This window comes from Lethenteron reissneri, chromosome 19, assembly GCF_015708825.2.
Source record: "Lethenteron reissneri isolate LAM-NWPU_2019-01 chromosome 19, ASM1570882v1, whole genome shotgun sequence".
NCBI classification, from domain to species: domain Eukaryota; kingdom Metazoa; phylum Chordata; class Hyperoartia; order Petromyzontiformes; family Petromyzontidae; genus Lethenteron; species Lethenteron reissneri.
The window spans coordinates 2,889,674-2,912,334 of record NC_083797.1 but is presented as its reverse complement, the minus strand read 5'-3'; the positions used below and the strand labels follow the sequence as shown (position 1 = coordinate 2,912,334).

Sequence of the window (22,661 nt, the reverse complement as noted above, 5' to 3'; positions counted from 1 at the left end):
GATGACCCACAGACAAATTGCAACCAACACTCCCACCTGTGCTCTTATGGGTGTAAACAAATACAAAACAGCACCCTATCACGACACTACCCCATTCGGCCAAAATTATTGCACCAGTGATGGCTTTGAGCCGGTCAGAGGCAGCAGGGAGGGAGCACCCAACACTGGCTGCCAGCTGCACGGTTTAAGCCAGCACGGTTGCAGCGACACGAAAGTGGGAGAAATTATCAGTTCACTTGTCTGCAAAGACCTCGTGCTGAGCCTGGCAATACTCGCCACGTCCCTTCACAAACTCCATAAATGTGCGACCAAGAACACCGCAGAATTGCTGTAAGAAAAAAGGAAAAACGAAGCATGAAGACAACGATTTCATACCAATTAATTTGACAGAAATATAAAGCACTAGTATGTAACAGCAAGTCACATTAAATACATTTTTTACAAGATTTCTCAAACCCCCACAAAAAAGAAAGCAATTATGCACAAGTGTCATTTGGAAGTATACGAGCACTTTCTATATAAAACAATGTTGGTAAGGAACAGTGATGAACATGTAGACTATCACATGATTATGTTCTCAAGACACAGCATATCTGATGTTGGCACTGTGTCTTCATAGTTATGTTCCAGATAGTAATTAATCGTTTCAAGTCTATACTTATACTCAAAATATAGTCTTAAACCATGTGCGCGAATCATTTTTAAATTATATATCGCAATTGTCTCACGTAAACCCTGCAACGACTTCAGATTCTACATTCATGATAATGGACACTAATATAAAATTGTGATCATTATTCAAATCGTGGAGGGAGAATCGTAACGTGTCAAGATGTGAATACACGGCAGCCATTGAAGTGTGACTTAGTAGAACAGAGATGGAGGCTACTGTGCTTTGTTAGCACAGGAAATAAGGGGTGCCAATCTGCTTGTAGCACAGGAGGACAATGGGTGCCATATTCTTAGGTTTATTCTGTAAAGTCACGTAGGTAAAAAATTAAATTAATAAAAGTAAAATAAAAACCAAATCATGACGTTTCGGAGGCAACACAAGCTTCCGTCTTCAGGTGGAACCGTCACAGCCCGACTAGCTGTATCAAGTAAATGAGAGATTACAAGAGATACCACTCCGTATATATAATGGTTGAGGGGGGAGGGCCCTTCCCCCCCCCTAAGAATATGAATCCTTGCAGTCACGAAAGCTTCAAATCTAGAATGGGTGCCATGCTTAGGAGATAAGGGCTTCAAACACTGTGTATAGCCCAGGTGACAGGTACTGTTGCGATGTGTGTATCCAGGATGCTGACAGGTGGTGCTGGTGCTATTTGCGATTTCCTCTGAAAGAGGTGATGTGTATAATCCAAGAAATAAGTGTTGCAATGCTCTGTTGTGTCCAAGTAGACAAAGTGTCATACTGGTAGCCCCTGCCAGAGAGGTGTCGTTCTGTGTGTGTAGCCCAGGATACGGAGAGGACGTGTCACGTAGCCAGGAGACAAAAGTGCACTGCGGTGTAGTCCAGGAAATAGAAGGTACAAAACTGTGTATCTGAGGAGACAGGTGCTGTGCTAAGCAGTTTGCGCGACACATGGTGCCATGCTGTATGACCGAGGATTAAAAGTAGTCTTGTGTCATACAGCCGATGGGACAATGATGCCATACTACCTGTGTGTAGTCCAAATAAAAAAAAATGGTGCCTTTCTGTATTACCCTAGAGATATGTGGTGCCATGTCTGGTTGAGAAGGCAAGTGGTATGGTTTGGAGCCAATAATACAAGTGATACTATGTGTGTGTCCTGCGTGCTGTGTGTGTGCACATGTGTATGCAAACTCCATTTGGCCATGTGGAATGCATGGGCCAGATCATCTCAATAACACTGTAGAAGGCTGCTCAACTTTTGTGTAGCCTATGGGCTTGTAATCACCAACACACTGTTCCAGAATCAGCGTATCCACACATCATGGATGCACACCGGGTCCATTAAAGAATATATGCTGAACTATACAATGATGGAACGGAGAATGTAGGCCCATGTCCTTGACACCAGGACCTACCGTGGAGCTGATCTGCCCAATGACCACCGGCTTATCATCTGTAAGATGCACCTGCCATCCTTCCACTGCGGTGGTGGGTGTCCACCGAGGACCGCATTCAAACCCACAATAGCCTGGTCTCGGCTTGCTGATGGAAGGTTGCATGTGCAAACTTCATGATCGTTGCAGCTGGGGTTGGCATCGTCCCCCCCTCCTCTTGATGCCAAGGGGAAATGGGTAGGTTCAGGTGTGTGACTCATCTACTATGGCTGCATTGGGTACACAGTCCAGACCTCCCGAGACAGCCTGGCTGATGAAAAACTACCTGGCCTATCTCTCCATACGAAGCTCCGGGTTTTCTCGGCCACAGCATTACACTCCATTTTCTATACTTGCGAAAACGTGGACCCCCTTTGAAGGAACATCTGTGCCGGTGTGAAGATTTCAGGCTGGCCTGCCTAACATCCATCCTGGGTTTAACCAGACTGAATTAAGTGAGCTTACAGATCCTTAAAAGATCTGGACACAGTCCCATTAGTGATCTCCCTCCAGCAGGCAAGGTTGCGTTGGCTGGGTCGTGTAGCCCGCATACCCAGCCAATGCATGCCCAAGAAGCTTCTGCTTGGCCGGATAGACGGGGCTAAACGTGCGTGGCATGGGCAAGATAATAGATGGTCTGATTGGACTTGCAGGTAACTGGTACCAGCGGTGTCAAGCTCGGCCCCTATGGGGAGGAAGTCCGTGGAGGACCCTGCATGGCAGCTGAGAGGCAACCGCCCTCCAGCAAAGATAAGCAGAAGGGCGATGCTCAAACCAAGCGAGTGCATTGCGCATAAAACTCAGTAAGTTGGCACAGTGGGGGCACTGATGGTGCCACTCTGCTGGTCACGTCAATCAACCAATGGCACGGGGGTATGTCCCGTGACCTCTTGTCGGCGAGCCTTCGACACTTCGCGTGACCTCAATGTGCACCTAGCCTGGTACACACACCGTAGTGGCGATCGGCGGCTCATATCCCAAGTGTTATGTGCGTATCCTTTGTGCTGTGTGTGTATATATCCCGGTTGTTGTGTGAATCACTCGTGCTGCGTATGCATCCCCAGGTTTATAATGCCTGGTACTGCGGTGTTGTGTGTGTGCGGTGGATCCCTGGAGAGGCGGACGCAGCAGTAAAGGAACCCGCCGTCTCCACGACTCCCTACCACCGGGCACATCTGTGCGAAAAGAGCTTTACAGCTCATCGGATTCCTTCAGGGTTAAAAGACTGAGATCCTACGGACGCGTTCGCCCATTGGGGAGAGCGGCTCCAATTTCCCACAACGCTTTAGCTATCCGGCGCATTTTACGCGCGTCTCATTGGCTCGCGCGCCGCCCCCCTCCCCAGCCACGTGACCGACCCAGGACCAATGGGCGAACGCGTTCACACCAAACAGGCGCCTTATCCGCTCTAGGAAATACAAAGCGGTTCCACCCCCCCCCCCCCCCCCCCGTCATCTCTTTATAAACAAATAAAACCAACAACGAACTGCGCGCGGATTCCCTCGCGATGTATTTACCAAACACACGCGCACGACAACAAGGACGGCAACAACAACAATAAATAACCCCCGGCTGTCACAACGAACGAGAATCGACCGCCGTCTCCACCCCCCCAACACCCCGTCCGGCCTGATTTCACCCCAAGCAAGCAAAGCCGCACATTTGTGTTTGTTTGTTTGTTCCTTAAAAAAAAAACTCGGGGCGTGTGTCGTGAGAAGAGGTAAAAAATTCTTTTTTTTACCGACGAAAACAAAAATAACTCGCACGGTAACGAGAGGCGCTTGCGTGCGTGCGTGTTTTTGTGCGGCCGCGAATCTTTTACTCACCGCAATGTGCCTATTCATTGAAGTGAATGGGTTAAGAACCACGGGGAAATCTCTAAGGGATGAAATAATAACAATAACAACAATAACAACAGGAGGAGAGGGAAGAGAAGCGCGCGCCGGACCGCGAGCGAAGCAGCGAGAACTCGCTACCCAGTAGCGTCACCTAGCGGCGTCGTGACGTCACCCAGATACGTGATGACGTCGCCTAGAGGTGTGGGTGGACGTCGCGCAACGCCGTGATGACGTCAGCCAGCGACGCGGTGACGCAATGAAAACGGGGGGGGGGAGGGGGTAACGGTGGGACGATCCCCACGCCGCGTGACGTCACCGCGTCGCGTGATGTTTCACCGCGCGGCGTGACGTCACCGCGTTGCGTTTCACCGCGCGTCGTGACGTCACCGCGCAGCGTGGAGCGACCACCGCTTCGACGTGACGTCACGGCGTTGCCCGGCGTTTCATCACGCGCGTGACATCACCGCGCGACGTGACGTTTGTTGCGCGGTTGTCAGGGTCGCGAGCACCCCCCCCCCACCGCCGCTCGTGACGTCACCCAGCTCCTCCCCACGCCACTGGGCGATTGACGTCATCGAGCGGCTGACGCTAATCCGCCCTTGGTGATGGTGGTGGGGGGGGGTTGTTGCCATGGTCACGCGAACCCCCCCCCCCAACACGCCCCAGCTTGTGACGTAATCTGTCTCGTCTGGTGGGAGGAGGGGGGAGGGGCAGGGAAGCCCACCCCCCCCCCCTCTGTCACCAATATTATCCATAATCCATAATATTGGTCGCGGGTTCGATCGCGTAAATATAAATGTGTCGTTAAGTCGCCACCACCCGACACAGCCGGTCAGGAAGGTTTTTCACGTAAACGAAACGTCCCCAATTTCGTAACTACTTCAGTAAACTCGTGCGTGTGTTGGAGAGTGGACCCACTGCAACATTTACAATTCTAGTCCGACGTTTCGCTGGTGATTACAACACCCAGCTTCATCGGGCGATCAGCCAGAATTGTGAAGACGTCTTCTTGTTTTGGGTCCCGTAATAACTTAAGATTGTAGTCTTGGTTCTTTCGGTAAAGTCACGTAGAAGGGAAAGAATAAAATAATACAAATTACAAAAAAAATCTTGCTGTGGATTTCACACCTGATGATGATTGCTTGTGTTAATTTTCATTTTTTACCTACGTGACTTTACCGAAAAAACCTAAGAATATGAATCCTTGCAATCACGAAAACTTCAAATCTAGTACGCATCATACCTGTCAACCCACACGGTTTACCCCGTATTCTTGTACAGGGAAATTGAGTTCTCAGCTCCATGGGACGTTGTAGGATGACATTTAAGATTTATAAGGGCACGGGGTGACCAATAAGGTCTGAATTGGTTTGTAACAAGGGAGGGCACTGACAAGGGGTTGATTTGTAACAAGGGAGGGCACTGACAAGGGGTTGACGCAGCCAACCTAATCGGAGGTGTGCCGTGTCAGCGCCTCCGTAGGTGCCCGCTAACAGCACTTGCCCCAACAGTCTGTCACAGGCTATACGGGGGATCTTTGTCTTTAGTACTCGCTAACAGCACTTGCCCCAACAATCTGTCACAGGCTATACGTGGGATCTTTGTCTTTAGTACTCGCTAACAGCACTTGCCCCAACAGTCTGTCACAGGCTATACGGGGGATCTTTGTCTTTAGTACTCGCTAACAGCACTTGCCCCAACAGTCTGTCACAGGCTATACGGGGGATCTTTGTCTTTAGTACTCGCAAACAGCACTTGCCCCAACAATCTGTCACAGGCTATACGGGGGATCTTTGTCTTTAGTACTCGCTAACAGCCCTTGCCCCAACAATCTGTCACAGGCTATACGGGGGATCTTTGTCTTTAGTACTCGCTAACAGCACTTGCCCCAACAATCTGTCACAGGCTATACGGGGGATCTTTGTCTTTAGTACTCGCTAACAGCACTTGCCCCAACAATCTGTCACAGGCTATACGGGGGATCTTTGTCTTTAGTACTCGCTAACAGCACTTGCCCCAACAGTCTGTCACAGGCTATACGGGGGATCTTTGTCTTTAGTACTCGCTAACAGCACTTGCCCCAACAATCTGTCACAGGCTATACGGGGGATCTTTGTCTTTAGTACTCGCTAACAGCACTTGCCCCAACAATTTGTCACAGGCTATACGGGGGATCTTTGTCTTTAGTACTCGCTAACAGCACTTGCCCCAACAGTCTGTCACAGGCTATACGGGGGATCTTTGTCTTTAGTACTCGCAAACAGCACTTGCCCAACAATCTGTCACAGGTTATACGGGGGATCTTTGTCTTTAGTACTCGCTAACAGCACTTGCCCCAACAGTCTGTCACAGGCTACACGGGGGATCTTTGTCTTTGTTGGGGTGGGGGTAGTGCGGGTGGCGGTGGTGGTGGTGGGGGGCTCTGAAGTTTCATGCTCGGTGCGCAGAGCACGCGCTGTGCAAATTTGACGAGAAGGGTTTAGTGGCCACGTTGTGTGCTGTGTGCTTAGCGTGTCTGTGGGGGTGGGTGGGTGGGTGGGGGGTTTAATTGCCTCCGTCATGCAATCTCACACCTTTGCCTTGCCTGCCAACAACAGCCCTTTGCAGGTTTCAAACTGGGATGGATAAGCGTTCGGGGTGATGGAGTGACGATGTGAACGCGAAGCCCTCGCATCGTGGCCAGCAGATCTCGACGTTGGCATTTTATCTCCACGTGCCGTACGCACGAATCGAAGAAGAAGAATAAAAAGAAGAAGAGGATTTGGAGGCGTGGGCCTTGTTGCCAAGCTGTCATTGCTGTTGGAATTACACGCGTACAACTGATGAGTCAAGATTACAACAACAAACAACACAAAAGGTAACCCGTAGTCTAATTACGAATATATCGTACAACATGCAATGAAGTTGAACTCATAATTTAGTTATTTTTAGAAAGGGGACTTTTCTAAATAATTGAGTTGCAAAGTAGACTGTACTTACAAATGCTGTTTGGAATATCTAAAACGTGAACAACATGCACGCTATTTCTTAGTCCACATCCGGAACATTGTGTACAAATAATAATAATTTACAACACTTTGTAAATTCATAATTTGATCAATTCCTCCCCATGCCCTCCATCATTCATGGGGGTGTTGCTTGCCCATACTTATTGGCTAGTGCACAAAACACGACACACACCATGCTGTGTGCAAATTTGACAGGGAGGTTTTAGTGGCAACGTGATAGATACACACACGCGAACTCTGGGGGTGTGTTTCGTGTGTCCGCGGACGTGTGGTGCTTGTTGGTGTCACTGCGTCTGTGCCACGCATCTGACTCGCACGTTGCCCTCACTTGATCAGCGCAGTTTCTTTTTTTTGTTGGAACTAAAGCTCAAAGTTGCGGCGGCTAATGGGATGATAATTTGTGCCGAGTGGCCTTTGTCCGGTGCTGAAGAAGGGATTGTTCTGTCACACGGGCGTCAGATTGTCTCCATGACCACTGGGAGGTTTAGAAGCTCAACTCGAGAGGTAAATGTCTGAACAATATATGTAGAGCTCGTTCGTAAATCAATAACATTTAACGGGGGGGTTCTTCATTTCTAATTGTATATGTTGCATTATTTAGTTGAAAAAAATATGAACACAATTTTTGTATGAAAGATCTAAACATTAAAAACGTCAACAAGAGCCGAGACAATGGCTCAGCAGGTAGTGAGCGGCTAGCAAACGGAAAGTTGCGAGGTCAAAACTGTGCCCATCATCCTTCATGGTCGATAAAATATCTACCACTCTGCGGGGATGTCAAGGTTAAGTGTCATGTGGATAGACTTACCATAGGAATGTGGGAATGTCACTACTGGCTCAGATCTGTAAACCGTTGAGCACCGATGCTCATATGAGCAACACATCACTTTAACTTGTTTAACAAATTGCATTCAACTTGGTTTGAAGTTAAAGTAATTGTAGGTATGCTTAACCATTGCCATAATACGTTGAATGTGGGAATGCGTGGCGGAACAGCAGTTTGCGCACTCTTCTATGACTTTGATTCCTGGTTATGGATAAGTGGCAAGTCGTATCTGAATCCGTCCTGACCTCCCCCCACCGTGCCCCTCCATTCACCAACCCACACCGAACCAGCGTGGTGAAATATGGTCAAACAGCTCCCAATGACCGACACGGTGTGGGGGGAGGCCTTCATGCAACAGTGGATTGACAAAGAGCTGTCTGTACATGCGCATTAACTGTACAGTCATCCTAAATTGATAACGGCTGCTCCCTGCTGGTATTGTTTTGTGTTTCGGTCCATACAACTTGTACTTGGGGCAACATGTGGGACCGAAGTGCTTGCCGATGTAGTGATTTTGCTGTGGGGGGGGGGGGGGGGTCAGTGTATAATAATTGAGTTGCAAAGTAGACTGTACTTACAAATGCTGTTTGGAATATCTAAAACATTAACAACATGCACGCTATTTCTTAGTCCACATCCGGAACATTGTGTACAAATAATAATCATTTACAACACTTTGTAAATTCATAATTTGATTAATTCCTCCCCTGTAGAGAGTATTATTAAGGCCGCGTTCTATGTTGTCCACAGCCCTTAGCTGGGATGATTTGTCCAGCCTAAATATTGTATGAGGCTACACGAGACTCATGTAAAAGACCGGTTCACAGGCCCTGCACACCGCTGTTAGGGACTGCATTGGCCGGTCAACGTCAGCCAGGACAGGCGTGATAAGGCACAGTTTTCACCGTCTGCATTAAACGTTGTACGCAGAGAAAGGTCGCGATGATGTTATGTAATACAGAAATACTATTGAGTACTTGAATAAAAGCATGTCAGCAAATATGACTTGAAAGTCAAATGGAACAAACATAAGCACCATTCGGTTTGTTGGCAGATTAGCTGTGAAATGCTTAAAATCACTGTCGAAATTCTCAATGTAAATTGGGCATGTCTGCACTTGTAATCGAGATCGCTTAATAAATGCTGTTAGCCTTTGCTATGGTAAATGTTTCCTTTACAGCGTGTTGATTTCACAATTGTATGTACAAAGCGCACTGCTCTACAATGGGCCATCTATTCAGCCCTCTACAGTGTGTATTGTGTACCCCAGACTCGGCTTGCACTTAAGTTGCTAGGACATCTAAAAACACATACTCAGTCTTTTCAGATTTTTTTTCATACATACGTTGGACAAATGCCAGGATAATGTGCCTTCCATGGTCACGAATCACCTTGAGGTAGCAAAGTACATTGATGTTTTAAATATTGTATTTTACAAAGCCTGTTTTACCATACCACTTGCAAGCGAAAAAAAGTGTTAATGTATCAGCCTGGAACTGCCACAGTAAGTACAAAATGTTAAGAATTCTGATCACATTCAAGTTCATGTATTAACTCTTTCACGCCAATCTGCCGATTGTATAATGCATGAAGATGGGCTTTGACGTAAGAATTGTCTGAGTTACCTATACCGTGATAGGTTTAGTATAATATTTAGTATAAAATCCTGGACATCATCATCATCCAGTCAATCCACTTCTAGATGAACGCCTCCCCAAGCCACTGCCATCTCCTGTGATCCTACGAAATATATTTCTACTCGGCACCTACATACGAGCTTTTTTCGTCACTCCATCTAATCCACGAAATCCTGTCGGACGCGTTCCATTCGTTGGCTATCAACTTTGTCACTAAGCGCACTTTACTTAATAACAGTTTGGATTGTCTTCCACCTGCGTATGTTCCCTTAATCCATGTTCCTCACTCTTGTCTTTAAACGTAATTGTACAGTTCCGTATATGAATTCAAGCCTTGCCGAAAGACCTGATTTTCGCATGTTGAATGTGACAAATATTGCCTGTGCACACATTTGTAATACCAGGTGTAACTTGTCTGTTTGGACAATAAACAAACGGACGTATGAATAGTCAACAAACCGTACGTATTGCACCGATGTGACCCGATCAGCGAAATGTACTCGTTGTGAATGACCATATTCATACAATATTGGATACACAATGTTATTGTAGAGAATATGCAGGCACATTATTAATCATTGATTTATGTCCATCATAGTGGCTTAGCCACTATATTGAAATGTTTCTTGGTGCAAGATATTTTGTGTCCAGTTTGCATTTGGTAAATGCAATACATCAGTTTAACACGTAGGCTTTCGCGACCAATATTATTCATTCATAATCAACGTTTTTTGGTTAGATCGCGTTATTTATAAATGTGTGGTAACCCTCCACCACCCGACACGGCCAATCAGCAAAAAAAGTGTCACGTTGACAAAGGACAAATAGTTTACTACTTTAGCCCACCGGTGTGTTGAAGAGTGAATCCACAACATTTACAGTTTTTGAGTACGCTGGTATCATCGGGCAATTCGCCAGAATGGTGAAGCCCTCACTTGCTCCCGTTCTTAAATAGAGCAGCTGTAAATGTTGTGGATTCACTCTTCAACACACCGGTGGGCTAAAGTAGTGAACTATTTGTCTTTTGTCAACGTGACACTTTTTTACTGATTGGCCGTGTCGGATGGTGGAGGGTTACGACACATTTATAAATAACGCGATCTAACCCAAAAACTGTATTATGAAATGCAATACATGTCAATCCACTACTGAAAACGTGCCTCCCCATGGCATGGTATATACGGATTATTATTGAATCATATTTCACCACACTGCTCAGTGCGGATTTGTGAAGGAGATCAGAGGTGAGAGTTGAATCGCAGTGTAATAACTTATGCTTGCACTGCCCTCTGCTCAACAACAACTAGGTCCGCCGCCATACAAATGGTTAATGCATAGATTGGCCAACGCACATGTCGCAAAGAAAAACGAGCGCAATAACTGCAGAACCCATTAGTCTGTTAGTCAAGCCTCAGAAATGTTCCTTCACACATCAGAGAGTCAACTCAAGCGACGCTGCGCCACGGCTTAACGCATTGTGAAAACCTAATGGAGCCAAAACGTGCATTTCATTGCAAATTTTCCATCGCACTGTGCGCAGATTCATTGTCCGTGTGCCAGCGCGTCTCGAGGACGGCAATGGACGGGACTGCGGAAAGAACGACTGCTCACAGACCGGTGAAATCGGCACTCAAACAGGGCACTCCGAGACACGCGCTGCTGCCTCCTCGCCGAGTCGGCTTCAACCTCGCGCGCACGCAGATCTTCTACGTGCCCCGGGACCAGCCGGTCACTCCGCTCGCTCGTCCGCTGCAAGAATATATCCGTCAGGTGTATCCGTCCTATGCCCTGCCGAGCTCCACGCTCCGGGCGCGGGGAGAGCGCATCGGCCCTCTCTCAGCGAGCTCATCATTGAGCGCGATCAGACCGTCGACCACGCAGTGGGCCCCGCTCTCCAGCAGCGGAACGTTTCGACCGGCGAGCAGCACCTTTGCGTCCCTTCAGCGCGGCAGAGAAAGAATGAGAGGCGACAATAAGAGGATGAACTACGAGGACATGGCCATCATTGCGCGAGGCTATAAGCCGATGCTGAGCAGGTCGTGTGAAAATGTGTTCTCGAGCCGCAGTGATGGAGACAATGAGGTGAAGTCGGTTTTAAGTGAGGACTTGGTCAAGAAGGAACTGTTGCTAGGTTCATCTCTGTGGGATTTGAGGTCAGCACCTTTCCGCAGGTCCATCTCCACAGGAGTGAGCTCCTTTCCAGGCTTCTCTCGCGGGCTTAACCAACACTCAAGGATCACATCCTCTGGACAGGTACATCTATTTTACAATGTTATTTCTTACATAAAGGGGTTCTCAATTTTCAATTCGGTCGTAAAAGCTTACGGAAAAAATGAGACATGGCTCAGTTGTTTGATGGTTTCGATTTAAAGCTTTCGTGACTGCAGGGATTCATCTGCTTGGTTCTTTCGGTAGTCACGTAGAAGGGAAATAATAAAATAATAAAAAACATAAAATACAATTCTCACGTTTCAGCCACAACGCAAGCAGCCGTCCTCATGTGAAGAACTGAGCTGTCAGAAAGACGCTGAGGAAGGCTGCTTGCGTTGTGGCCGAAACATCGTGAGAATTGTATTTTTTTTTTTTTTATTATTTCACTTCTACGTGACTTTACTGAAAGAACCAAAAAGATGTTTGATGGTTGTTCCGCTTGTTGCTTAACTTCTTCTGTAACTAAATTGATTCCGCACAAGTACATAAACATGCGCAGGAATGTATTTTTGTTAAACCATACATGTGGCTAAAAACTCCCATCAATTGTGAGAACAATGTCAAAATGTGGTTAATTTTAACAGGATTGTATCTTTTTAGCTGGCCCTCCATCCCGACGAGAGTTCTACATTCCTGGATTCTCAATTCTCGGTGGCTGATCTTCTCACCCGGCGAGATTTGACCTTTGCTGCCTTCGTTGATCGGACCTCGGCGACAGGAAGACCAAGCCTGCGATCAGAACTTGTGAACACACAGTGCCAAGTGGGAAATCTAACACCGAGAAGGCACCAGCTGTCATTTAACACGTGGACATAACACGTAGACATAATACGTACCTTCCTATAGATCATAGGTTTGTTGGCAATGAATTAAGAGCACTTAATTGTTTTATGTACTGTGTTTCATCATTTTGTGTGCATCTGAAGAGTGAATAATCCTGTCAGAAACATGAATGTAAATCATTTTATTGAATTTTTAGTCATTATTGCATGCTGAATTCTATCAGTTGCTTACCTAACAAAACATATGATATATGGAGAACACAACAATGTTAACATTAAGGAGTTTTTTTTTATTATACAGTAGAATGGAAATCCCTATACATTACATTATAATTTAACGTACGTTTTTCAAATGTTACAAAATAATGAAAGTTTCAAAACAATATGTATTTGAAAGCACTGTTAAACCTGTTTGCTTTAATAAAGTGTGCTAATATTTGCCATGTAGTTAAAACGCAAGGCAAGGTATAAAGATTTACAATTGTTGCAAATAGTGTAACGTTTGCTGGGAAGACCCTAATAAAAGTGGCACACGCCATGTGTAATATTCTTCATCGCCGTTACCTTCCCTTAATTAAAACCGTATACAACGCTCCGCACTTGGACATTACGAAGAACTCTGCCCACTCCTCAGCACGACTCATTACAGTATTAAGGCAATCTTCCAGTTTGGTTTTCAAATGTTGCATGATAATGTTTGGGGAAAAACAAAACCACATTTGTCATTGCCAATCCCTTGAAACAGAACAATATATTGCAGGCTCGCGTTTTTTTTGGCAACGGTCCTTCTACCAGAACACATAAGAGGGTAGAGAGGTGTGTATTGACTTTGTAGTTGGAGTCCACTTTACATCGTACGGCCCTGAGAACACTGAGAAATGTTAAGTCGACAAACAGTTTTGAATTCATAAGTCAACACTTTGCTAATAATAGACAATGTGCTTCAAATGATTATGAAGTAAAAATACATGCACACCCTTGTTTAAATGATAAGTATTAAAATGTTCATATAGAACTCCACAAATGGAAAAGGTAGAGTTCTTTTTCGTTTGTGCTCAAGCCCCACTGCCAACAGACGCTCAGTTGAGTTTTTATTAAGTTAGGGAAACCAAACACAAGGCAATTGTTATGACATTCAGTAAAGTATTCAGAGAGCCAATAAACCATAATCTATACTCTCAAAAAGCCAATAAGATGCAAATTGACTTTTACCTCATCTGTATTTCTCAATGTCATTAAGGTCCACATGCAAATATATGGAATTACGTTTTTTTAATGTTTCTAACTACAATTTTGAGGTGATGCATCTTTACACCTCTTGGAAACCTGTTTAACAAGGTATATACAAATAAAACAAGGAGAGAAGAACATATGTGAAAGAGCAGTGCTGTTTAGACAAGACTTGCTTTCAAAAAGTGAGAAAGTTGGCATAAAACAGCCCCATGTATGTACAGGTACATTGCAATTCTCTTCATCGTCCCAATTGGACGCGCTCACTCAGCAGCGGCCCCCGCAGGCCAAGTTGGCCATTCGACCACATGGCTAGGAGGCGTGCAGATGACGGTTGAAGGCATTGTAGGCGGACTCCAGGTCAAAAAGCATCTGTCGCACCTGTGAGTCGTCCAGCTCGTCTGACGCTGACATGGTGCCCAGTGTCTGCAGCCTGGAGAGATGGATACGGTAGAGCACACATGTAACTACATCCCATTTTTACCATCCACCTGTGTTTGTGTTAAAACAAGACGTATATTTCACGGCGCAGTGTTCTTCATTGCAAGGCCCGCAGGAAAACTGGCAGCCCCTGGTGGCCTTTAGTGCAGCCCCTGATGTGAGGCCCCCGACAATAAACAACATGTGAAAACACCGCCCATCATCAACATCGTGCTGTCAAACCCAATGGTTTCAAATGTGCGGCGGCCCTCACACTGATGTCTTATCGGCGAAAGTGGCTCCCCCCATTGAAAATTGGTGAAGAACACTGTCACAGCGTGAACTCCTACAAGCTACCCATCACCATTGGTGGTCCTGAACCACCAGTGGAAATTATACATTACTTTGTATTATTAATTCTTTAACTTTAATACAGCCAGGCCTCGCGTAGCGCTCAAGACGCGTCCCTTGAGATGTGAGCCCGAATCAAATCGGTGCTAAAAGGGGTCATTGTAACCATTGCATTAATAAACTAAACTGTATTTCACCAGGTAAGGCCCACTGAGCTTTTTCGCTCTTTTTCAGAAGTGACCTGGCCACAAATGATGAGCTCAATGAAGTGGCTTATCATGTGGAAATGCATAGCAGCTGAATACTCTAAACACATGTTTCTAAAAATGTGGAGGGAAAAACCGGAGGACCCGGAGGAAAATTCACTCCACCACAAGGAGAACATGCAAACTCCAAATATTAAGGCGTCAGGGTAGGGATTGAATCCAAATCTCTTGTATACCAGGCGAGGTAGTTAACATCTCGCCACTGTGGCAAGAGGGTGCTCCTAGCCACGTTATTACTTTCATATGAGCAATATATGAGGGCTTCATTGGGGTATCGGTAATAGCGCTAATAAGAATACAGATGGTAATTGATCAACATGTAAATTATGGTGACAAACGATCACCCACCCTTACGCGTTCTTACCAGGTTCTCACTTTCTCTTTTCCCTCAAAGTCCGACGGAATCGAACTCATGCGGTTCATGGTCTCCATGAGCTCTCTCAAGTCAGGATGTATCTGTGAATATTTCAAAACACGTGGATTATCAAGCCACCCGGCCAACACATTTCATCGTTCAACTGCCTGTGACCCAAACAATGAAAAGCTAATTTAAATAACCAGCACTGTAATTGAAAAAAAAATTAAGGTGATTGCCGAAGTTGACCAAACATAAAGCTTAGAGTTATAAATATACTCATGTGGACACGTGGTTCCTTCAGTACATACCTCATCCATGGCTCTTATTTCCAAGCGAAGTTTGTCCATCACTGTGATGAAGAGCTGCGGTATCAAAGATCACAATTGAAATGGTTTAATGCTGAGAATAGTGCTTAACAGCAGATTTTAGCATGTTTAAGAGCATCAATATTATTTTCGTATCCGTCCACCAAAGTCAAATGTCCTTCAAGTGGCGAGAACTTTTCAGCGCTCGGAGGTTGCGACGCTGCAAGATCTTGCACAGTGCAGGGGCCTTGAGCAGGGCTGTTGTATGGTCTGCGCACTCGCCGCATTCGCAGCTCTCTGGTCTGGTGGAGTTCTGCCATTTGGCCACGTTGGTGCATCTTGAGCATCAATAAAAGGGGACATTTCTAGCTCTGACTGTACAATGTATCAATTTTTTCTGTCGCTTGGAATCTGATTGTTTTTTTTTGCAATTGTATACCAATTGTGCTATAAGTGTTATGTCATGGGGTAAAAAGTGTCCATTCAGAAATCTTGCAGAGCAATGTATCACCCCATGCAGGAGGGGGAGTCCGTAACTTTCTGAGATCCATTCAGGTAACATCTATTATTCACAACAAGGGGTGTTGCTCTCTCATACCCGGTGAGATAAATATTAATAAATATAAAAGTTTTTGGTTATTTTTTGTTATTTTCTTTGAATCCTATCTACGTGACTTTACCGAAAGACCCAAATAATATGAATTCCTGCAGTCACGAAAGCTTTAAGTCAAGAGATAAATATTTGTCATGTACAATTTAAATCTGCACTTTACACATCTGTACCGTCACAAAATAGTGATTATCAGAAGATGTGTAACATGCTTGTAACTAAGAATACTCATTGTTAAACTTACCGAAACAATGTCTGCAATACATCTGTTCAAATTTCCTTTATCATCTTTGATGGTTATCGGTCGATCTTCCTTGATTCTTTCCATTGCAAGTGGGCAATCAAGCTGTAAATACAAAATAGTATAATTTAGCTTTCTCCATAATGTATTTTTTTGATGTAATCACAACTTGAATGTGTTCTGAAACTGACATGTTCAAAGAAGTATGGAAATGAGGTGCTCTATGAAAAGGTTTTGCTAAATTACCACAATAGCTTGTTACATCTGTACATACCCTGTACTTCCTACAGAATTCCTCAATGTTCTGAAATTCAGAGCCCTGCACTTGCTTGAAGGCAGCTTTGTACTGCACAAGTAGCCGAGAACAGGCTGCGGTGTACCTGCCAGCACACATCACAAGGTCAACTAAATCTTACAACATGCAAAAATACACAGTATATTAAAAATAAAAATACGTTTAAAACAACGCAAGTATTAAGCAGGACTCAACTGTTTCACGAATACAGCATTTGTATTTGACATATATTATTAGATCATACATTTGTTTGATATATATATTTATGTTAATTAGCTTATGAGTGCCATCCCTGCACCTCAAGACTCACTCATTTGGAGTCACGCAGTCCTTTATGTAGGCTTTCTCAAGAGCTTGGAGTGTTTTCACAACAGCAAAGAGCTCTGCCATGTTGTCAAACCTTATACACGAACAAAGCACAAATGGGCACAAATGAATCAGGTAATTTTGTGGTTGCCGTCACATTAAGCCGAATAAATGTAAAATAAAGGAGTGTCATTTAAACTCCAACAACAAATGCACAGTACTTACTTTTCTCGTTCGCGCGCATTTTTGTACAGCTTTACTTCCTGAAAATAAAATTAACATAAAAAGTTCAAGGGCATTAAACGATGCATCTATGTGAAATTCAACTATGAAGGAATGTATAAAAAATATGGATAAACATTGAACACTTACCTCATACAGCTCAGGATTGTTGGCAGGGGCTGTTGAAATAATGCCAAAATCCAGAAAATCACCAAGTTATCAAAAGAGTATCACAAATAACACACGTCCTGAAACACACATGATACTGTGAAATCCTTGCCAAAATTTTATTCAATCTCATGTGAGCGTACAGATACCCTCGCAAGGGCAGGAGTGCTTTTGAGTTCTTGATCGAACAATAACTTGTCCGTTTCATAAAGATTTTACACTCAAAACAAATATATTAATGCTTTTGTCTTATTCTTCTCAAAAACAGCTTTGTAGCTCGAATAGATTAATTTAAAGTCCCCAGTGTAGACAATTGGTAAATTATGCTTCAAACAATCCAATGATAATTCACTTATTTTTCATAAAATTAGTGGAAAGGTCAAAAGGTGACGTTTTTAGCCATCTGCAAACACAATTATATTAATCTTTTTGTAAGCGAGACCTAAGATAAAGCATTGTGTAATTCGTGGTTCACCTATATGAGTGTAGTACATAAAATGTAAGCGTGTATATTAAATGTATATAAATGTACATAAATATTTAACAAAGTACAGTACTGTACAGTAAACGATTCACTAATCATCGTTAGCATCCGGGTCAGATGGAACACGATATTTATTTCCGACTCGTTTCTTGCACGGGCGATACAATTACACGCCGTCAAATAGATCGTTCACGTGATGGCGGGCAGTGAGATGTGACTCGTTTCTCAACCCGTGCGTGTAGTGAAAGTACAAGTCACAAGTGCAAGCATGAATCGGGGTCGGTCGCGTATGAGCGGGGTCCGCATACTCTTAGCCCGTGTACTCTGAGACCTTACCGTACTCAGTAAGGTAGAATACATGTGTAGTGATGTAAAATGGATCACTACGGCCCGTAGCACCGAGTGCAGTATAACAAAGAAATACGGGGACAGAGGTTAGCACACCGTGCAGTACCATAGTGGGTCACTGGGGGCGTGGTACCGGGTGCTCGCAAAGAGGCAAAGGAGCCCTACCGACAGAATAGGGAATAGCAGCCACTCCGCCAGCGCAGCGAGTAATTGCCGCATAATGGGTCACGAGGGAACGTGGTGAGGACTGCTGGCAGAGGGGGATGTGAGGACGAGTCACCCCGGCTCCGGGTGAAGCGCGTGATGGGCCGGGGTGAGGGGTAGGGGGAACATGTGACCGAGGGGACACGGGTAGTGCAGCCGAGAAGCTTCTGGAGAGCTCCTGAGGGGGGCGTGGTTAATGGGCGGAGCCGGGCAGGTAGCATTTGTGAAGTTGTCGGGAACCTTCGGGAACATTCGAGAAGGGGGGCGCGGCCAAGGGTGGAGCCAGGTCGCGCCGAGAGGGATAAAAGTGGGAGCCCCGATTGCATATCGGGGCTGTCCGTGGGTGAAGTGGAACCGAGATGCTACGTCTTCGACATCGTGGGTCAGACAGCACGTGGCTGCTCTGACCCGATTGTAGTTATCCCGTATAGGAAAGAGATAGGAGTATTATAGTCCCGTGGGTAACAAGAGTGAAAGACAGGCGTATTAATCCCGTGTGTAACGGTGTCGTGTAAGGTGTAGAATAAACGTTGTTGCCTCCTAATAGTGTATCTGAAATGATTTACTACACATGTTTCATTGGGCCCTTACCAGCGTTTCCAGCAGCAACCCCACGAAACATGTCGCCTGAAATTCTGCCTTAGGCAATTTTGGTGAGGGCACAGAGCTCGACCCTGAAAAGAAGCACACATGTAACAGTATGTTAGGACAACCGGGAAATATGGAGTACAATTCAAAACATGAATTAGAAGCGAGGCACTGGTTAAGATCGTGTCTCTTTGGGAAGATAGCCATACAAGTCATGGCTCGTAGCGTACATTTTTATACAATGGCTACTTCTAACTCATCTTTATCTTACTTCATTGGTAACAAAAAAACACGATGCCATTGCTAACACATGACAATACATCAATGCAGTGCAGAGTCTACATGTTGCAATACATGTTACACAACTATATTTAGAATGTTACAAACAAGCTCTACTATTTATAACACTGTATGATACAGTAATGCTGGGTAATGATAATGATGATTACAAGGTTAATGACCTTTAAAAGTAAGTTTTCCAGGTCCTTAGCAATTGCTGGACTTAACCACATTCCGATGGCAGGGTTAGATGATTCTTAATACAAGTGTTGTTGACCTCCCACCAATGTGGCAATTCAATGTTTTATGGCCAATAAGTCTGTATTTAATGGTAATAAACTCGTAGTCTTACACACCTGTCAATGAAATGAGCTAAGTCCCAGCCAATGTTTGTACTTCTCCCACAACTACTGATGACAGTGCTAAAAGTGGTTGTGCGTTAGGCAGATTGAGCAATGCTTGTGTAGCAACAGGAATAATTATAGTGCTCTATTAACTGGTGAAGGCCGAGGTGGTGGGGGGGCAGATACTGGTCATTGAGTTAAATGCAATGTATGGAAGAGGCTCTGTCATTGAGGTGACAGTACTATTAACAGTAGTGGTCATGATAGTAATACTGTATCGTAGCGTGACAAAGGGATGCTCTGCTTGTAAGGCGACAATAACAACTGTGATATGTAATAATGAGACTGCATAGTTGAAGTGCTTTTAGTTCTATATTGCCTATTACTGTTAATAAAGTTATATTAAGAGTAATACGCAATACATTAATCCAAGGTAATACTCTGCTAACGTTGAGATACCACCAGTTGCAGTTGGAGGCTTGCCCCCCACGTTTCTCTCTGCCTGATGATTACCGCTTGTGTTGCGATCGAAACGTCGTGAGTGTTTGGTTTTGTATTAATTTATTATTTGTATTTGATTATTTTCTAACTACGTCACTTCACCGAAATAACCACAGAATATGAATTTCTACTGTAGAGGTGAGAAATAAATACAAACATCGATGCACGTTATGGATAACCAGGTGAGAGCCCACTCGAACAAAGTGTCTTTGGGGAGCGAGACCTACAATTGTATGATAGGAGTTAGAATATTAAGAGTAACATGATACAGTTACATAAATGCTGAACAAATAATAGGCGCACCATTCTACATTAAGCCTGGGGTGGGTCTCTGCTGACGTGACATGATTAATTATAATCATAACAAGAAGCAATAAAATTCCTGTACGTTAACCACTGCTGAAGAGACACACTAGCTAGAATAATGTGATCATAAGAGCAATCAACGATACAAGAACCAACAATAGCATCAAGGGCAATGCCAAGATGCTATCGAGGGTAGATGCTGTTTGCTTTGATAACGTCTTCGCCACATTCCATAGTTGCTTTACAAACACCTGACGTTCAATGTTGTAGCACATTAAACCCAAGGGAGGTCCTTTTGATAACTACCGCGTACTTTTAATGTACTCATCACAATGACAGTAATACGTGGAAACAATTGGCTACGTACGGTGCTAAAGAAGTTCAACACACATACATACTTTTAAAACTTTAAGCCATATTTAAGCGATATGAATGTAAGTTTAACTAAACAGTAAAAAAAAAATACCCAATTGTTAGCACTGTAGAAAAACAATAAGCTTAATACCAATTATAATAAACTATCATCGAAAGCAATAACGCTATACAGTCCCGAAGGCCATGTTACAACGCTTCTGGCAAAGTGATGTTAATGTATTTCTATACCAATATCAAATCATCGTGAACATATACAACTGTAAAAGGAACACCCTGGATCAATGTTAATAATGTACTGTAGTTTTAAGTGGTAACATTAATGAGATAAGAGTACCAATGTACTTGGACCGCATTAAGCCACGGTATAACTAAACATCGTAGTCAAGTTAAATCAATCTAGTTATACGATCTCAGCGGTAATGATGCTAAATAATACATACTTCTGTCGTGGTGGTTGTGAAAAGAATATACTCCAGTTACAAGACAAACAAGTTATAATAAACAACAATAACACGATCAATGCGAACATTTTAAACCAACGCCAAGGGGCGTGAATACACTTTTATTTAACAAACACAGGCCCTGTAGTAGCTTGACTACACTAAGCCACGGCGAGTCTGCGCTCGTTAATGTAGTTACAGACAAAACTTAACAAATAATTGCATTAAAATCGGCGAAGGAATTCCATCGCTCCCGCGCCGAGACCCAATCTCAAGGGGCGAAGCCTGCGGCTTGCCTAGCGGCGGCCGCCGCCTCCTCTCGCCTAGCGGCGGCCGCCGCTTCTCGTCGCGATGCGGCCCCCATCACCTGCTGGCGTCGGTCGCTCCCGATCCAGCGCTGTCCCTGCCTCTCGCTTCTAAATCACCCGATCAACAAAAACAACAAATAGTGACGACGACAACGATGAAACAATCCGTTCGGATCGGCGACGAGCGGCTGCGAGCGGTAAACGCGGAGGTGGCAACGGCGGCGACTTCCGCGGTTGACGCGCGGGGTGGGCGGGGTCGGGGGTGGTGACGCGCGTGCGGCACTGCCCACGTGCCCGTCGATCGATGAGTCGTCGATGAGTCGTCGGTCGGTGAGTCGTCGATTGGCGAGTCGTCGATCGATGAGTCGTCGGTGAGTCGTCGGTGAGTCGTCGCTCGATGGGTCGTCGATTGGTGAGTCGTCGATCGATGAGTCGTCGGTGAGTCGTCGATTGGCGAGTCGTTGATCGATGAGTCGTCGGTGAGTCCTCGATCGGTGAGTCGTCGATCGATGAGTCGTCGGTGAGTCGTCGATTGGCGAGTCGTTGATCGATGAGTCGTCGGTGAGTCGTTGATCGGTGAGTCGTCGGTTGGTGAGTCGTCGATCGATGAGTCGTCGATTGGTGAGTCGTCGATCGATGAGTCGTCGGTGAGTCGTCGATTGGCGAGTCGTCGATCGATGAGTCGTCGGTGAGTCGTTGATCGGTGAGTCGTCGGTTGGTGAGTCGTCGATCGATGAGTCGTCGATCGATGAGTCGTCGGTTGGCGAGTCGTTGATCGATGAGTCGTCGGTGAGTCGTTGATCGGTGAGTCGTTGATCGATGAGTCGTCGATCGATGAGACATCAATCGATGAGAATGTACCCACACTTTATCCCACCTGACGTGGGACGCGAGTGCGCGGCACTGCCCACGTGCCCGTCGATCGATAAGTCGTCCATCGAGGAGTCGTCCATCGAGGAGTCGTCCATCGAGGAGTCGTCGATCGATAAAGTACCCACACTTTACCCCGTCCGTAAGTGGGACGCGAGAGCACGTGCTTCCGCACCAGCCGCATGCCCATCGATCGGTGAGTCGTCAATCGATGAGGAGCCACCCACACTTTATCCCACCGCACGTGACCTGCCCATCGGGAGATGGAATCTTAATCAAGTCCAGCGCGTGCTAACAATTTACACCACCATAGTAGCTAACCTTCGTTTCTAAGGTACAATGATTGGGGGGTTTTTAACGGTATGTTTATTGCTAGACATTGTGAAATGTGCGACAAACCGGTAATAATTTTTACCGTTTATGTGTTTCATGCGGTTATCCATAGGACTAGGATGTTCATAGGACGACCA

At 45.2% G+C, this 22,661-nt stretch overlaps 3 protein-coding genes across 4 annotated transcripts; 1 reads left to right on the top strand and 2 right to left on the bottom strand.

The window, feature by feature from the left end:
- Positions 1 to 232: 232 nt before the first annotated feature.
- Positions 233 to 4,046, bottom strand: LOC133344173 (uncharacterized; the record flags this gene model as incomplete). The annotated part of the gene is made up of 2 exons (XM_061554183.1): positions 233 to 328; positions 3,897 to 4,046. Coding segments are annotated over 2 exons (246 nt in total), but the record flags the coding sequence as incomplete, so codon positions are not given.
- A 2,442-nt stretch (positions 4,047 to 6,488) lies between these two features.
- LOC133344170 (uncharacterized) lies at positions 6,489 to 12,410 on the top strand. 2 transcript variants are annotated; one of them, XM_061554180.1, is made up of 3 exons: positions 6,489 to 6,765; positions 10,920 to 11,632; positions 12,191 to 12,410. In XM_061554180.1, exons 2-3 carry the CDS (start codon positions 10,958 to 10,960, stop codon positions 12,404 to 12,406), a joined length of 891 nt encoding a protein of 296 aa, XP_061410164.1. In that variant the 5' UTR covers positions 6,489 to 6,765; positions 10,920 to 10,957; the 3' UTR covers positions 12,407 to 12,410. The 2 variants fall into 2 exon arrangements, with proteins under 2 accessions (XP_061410164.1, XP_061410163.1); XM_061554179.1 differs by lacking the exon at positions 6,489 to 6,765 and adding an exon at positions 6,806 to 7,420.
- Positions 12,411 to 12,539: 129 nt separating this feature from the next.
- VPS28 (VPS28 subunit of ESCRT-I) lies at positions 12,540 to 21,561 on the bottom strand. Its single transcript, XM_061554181.1, has 10 exons — positions 21,381 to 21,561; positions 18,772 to 18,854; positions 17,127 to 17,155; positions 16,980 to 17,017; positions 16,759 to 16,848; positions 16,428 to 16,533; positions 16,157 to 16,258; positions 15,306 to 15,359; positions 15,004 to 15,095; positions 12,540 to 14,035 (listed from the first exon to the last, which is right to left on the bottom strand). The coding sequence occupies exons 2-10, from the start codon at positions 18,800 to 18,802 to the stop codon at positions 13,915 to 13,917; spliced, it is 663 nt and encodes a 220-aa protein (XP_061410165.1). The 5' UTR covers positions 18,803 to 18,854; positions 21,381 to 21,561; the 3' UTR covers positions 12,540 to 13,914.
- Between the last annotated feature and the right edge of the window lie 1,100 nt (positions 21,562 to 22,661).

Bases quoted from the DNA above. Each gene is read 5' to 3' on its own strand.
- LOC133344170 (XM_061554180.1), top strand. From the start codon at position 10,958: ATGGACGGGACTGCGGAAAGAACGACTGCTCACAGACCGGTGAAATCG. The intron at 11,633-12,190 runs GTACATCTATTT...GTATCTTTTTAG, and splicing joins GGATCACATCCTCTGGACAG to CTGGCCCTCCATCCCGACGA.
- VPS28 (XM_061554181.1), bottom strand. From the start codon at position 18,802: ATGTTTCGTGGGGTTGCTGCTGGAAACGCTG. The intron at 17,018-17,126 runs GTAAGTGTTCAA...TTTTATTTTCAG, and splicing joins ACAATCCTGAGCTGTATGAG to GAAGTAAAGCTGTACAAAAA. The intron at 14,036-15,003 runs GTAAGAACGCGT...CCATCTCTCCAG, and splicing joins AAAGAGAAAGTGAGAACCTG to GCTGCAGACACTGGGCACCA.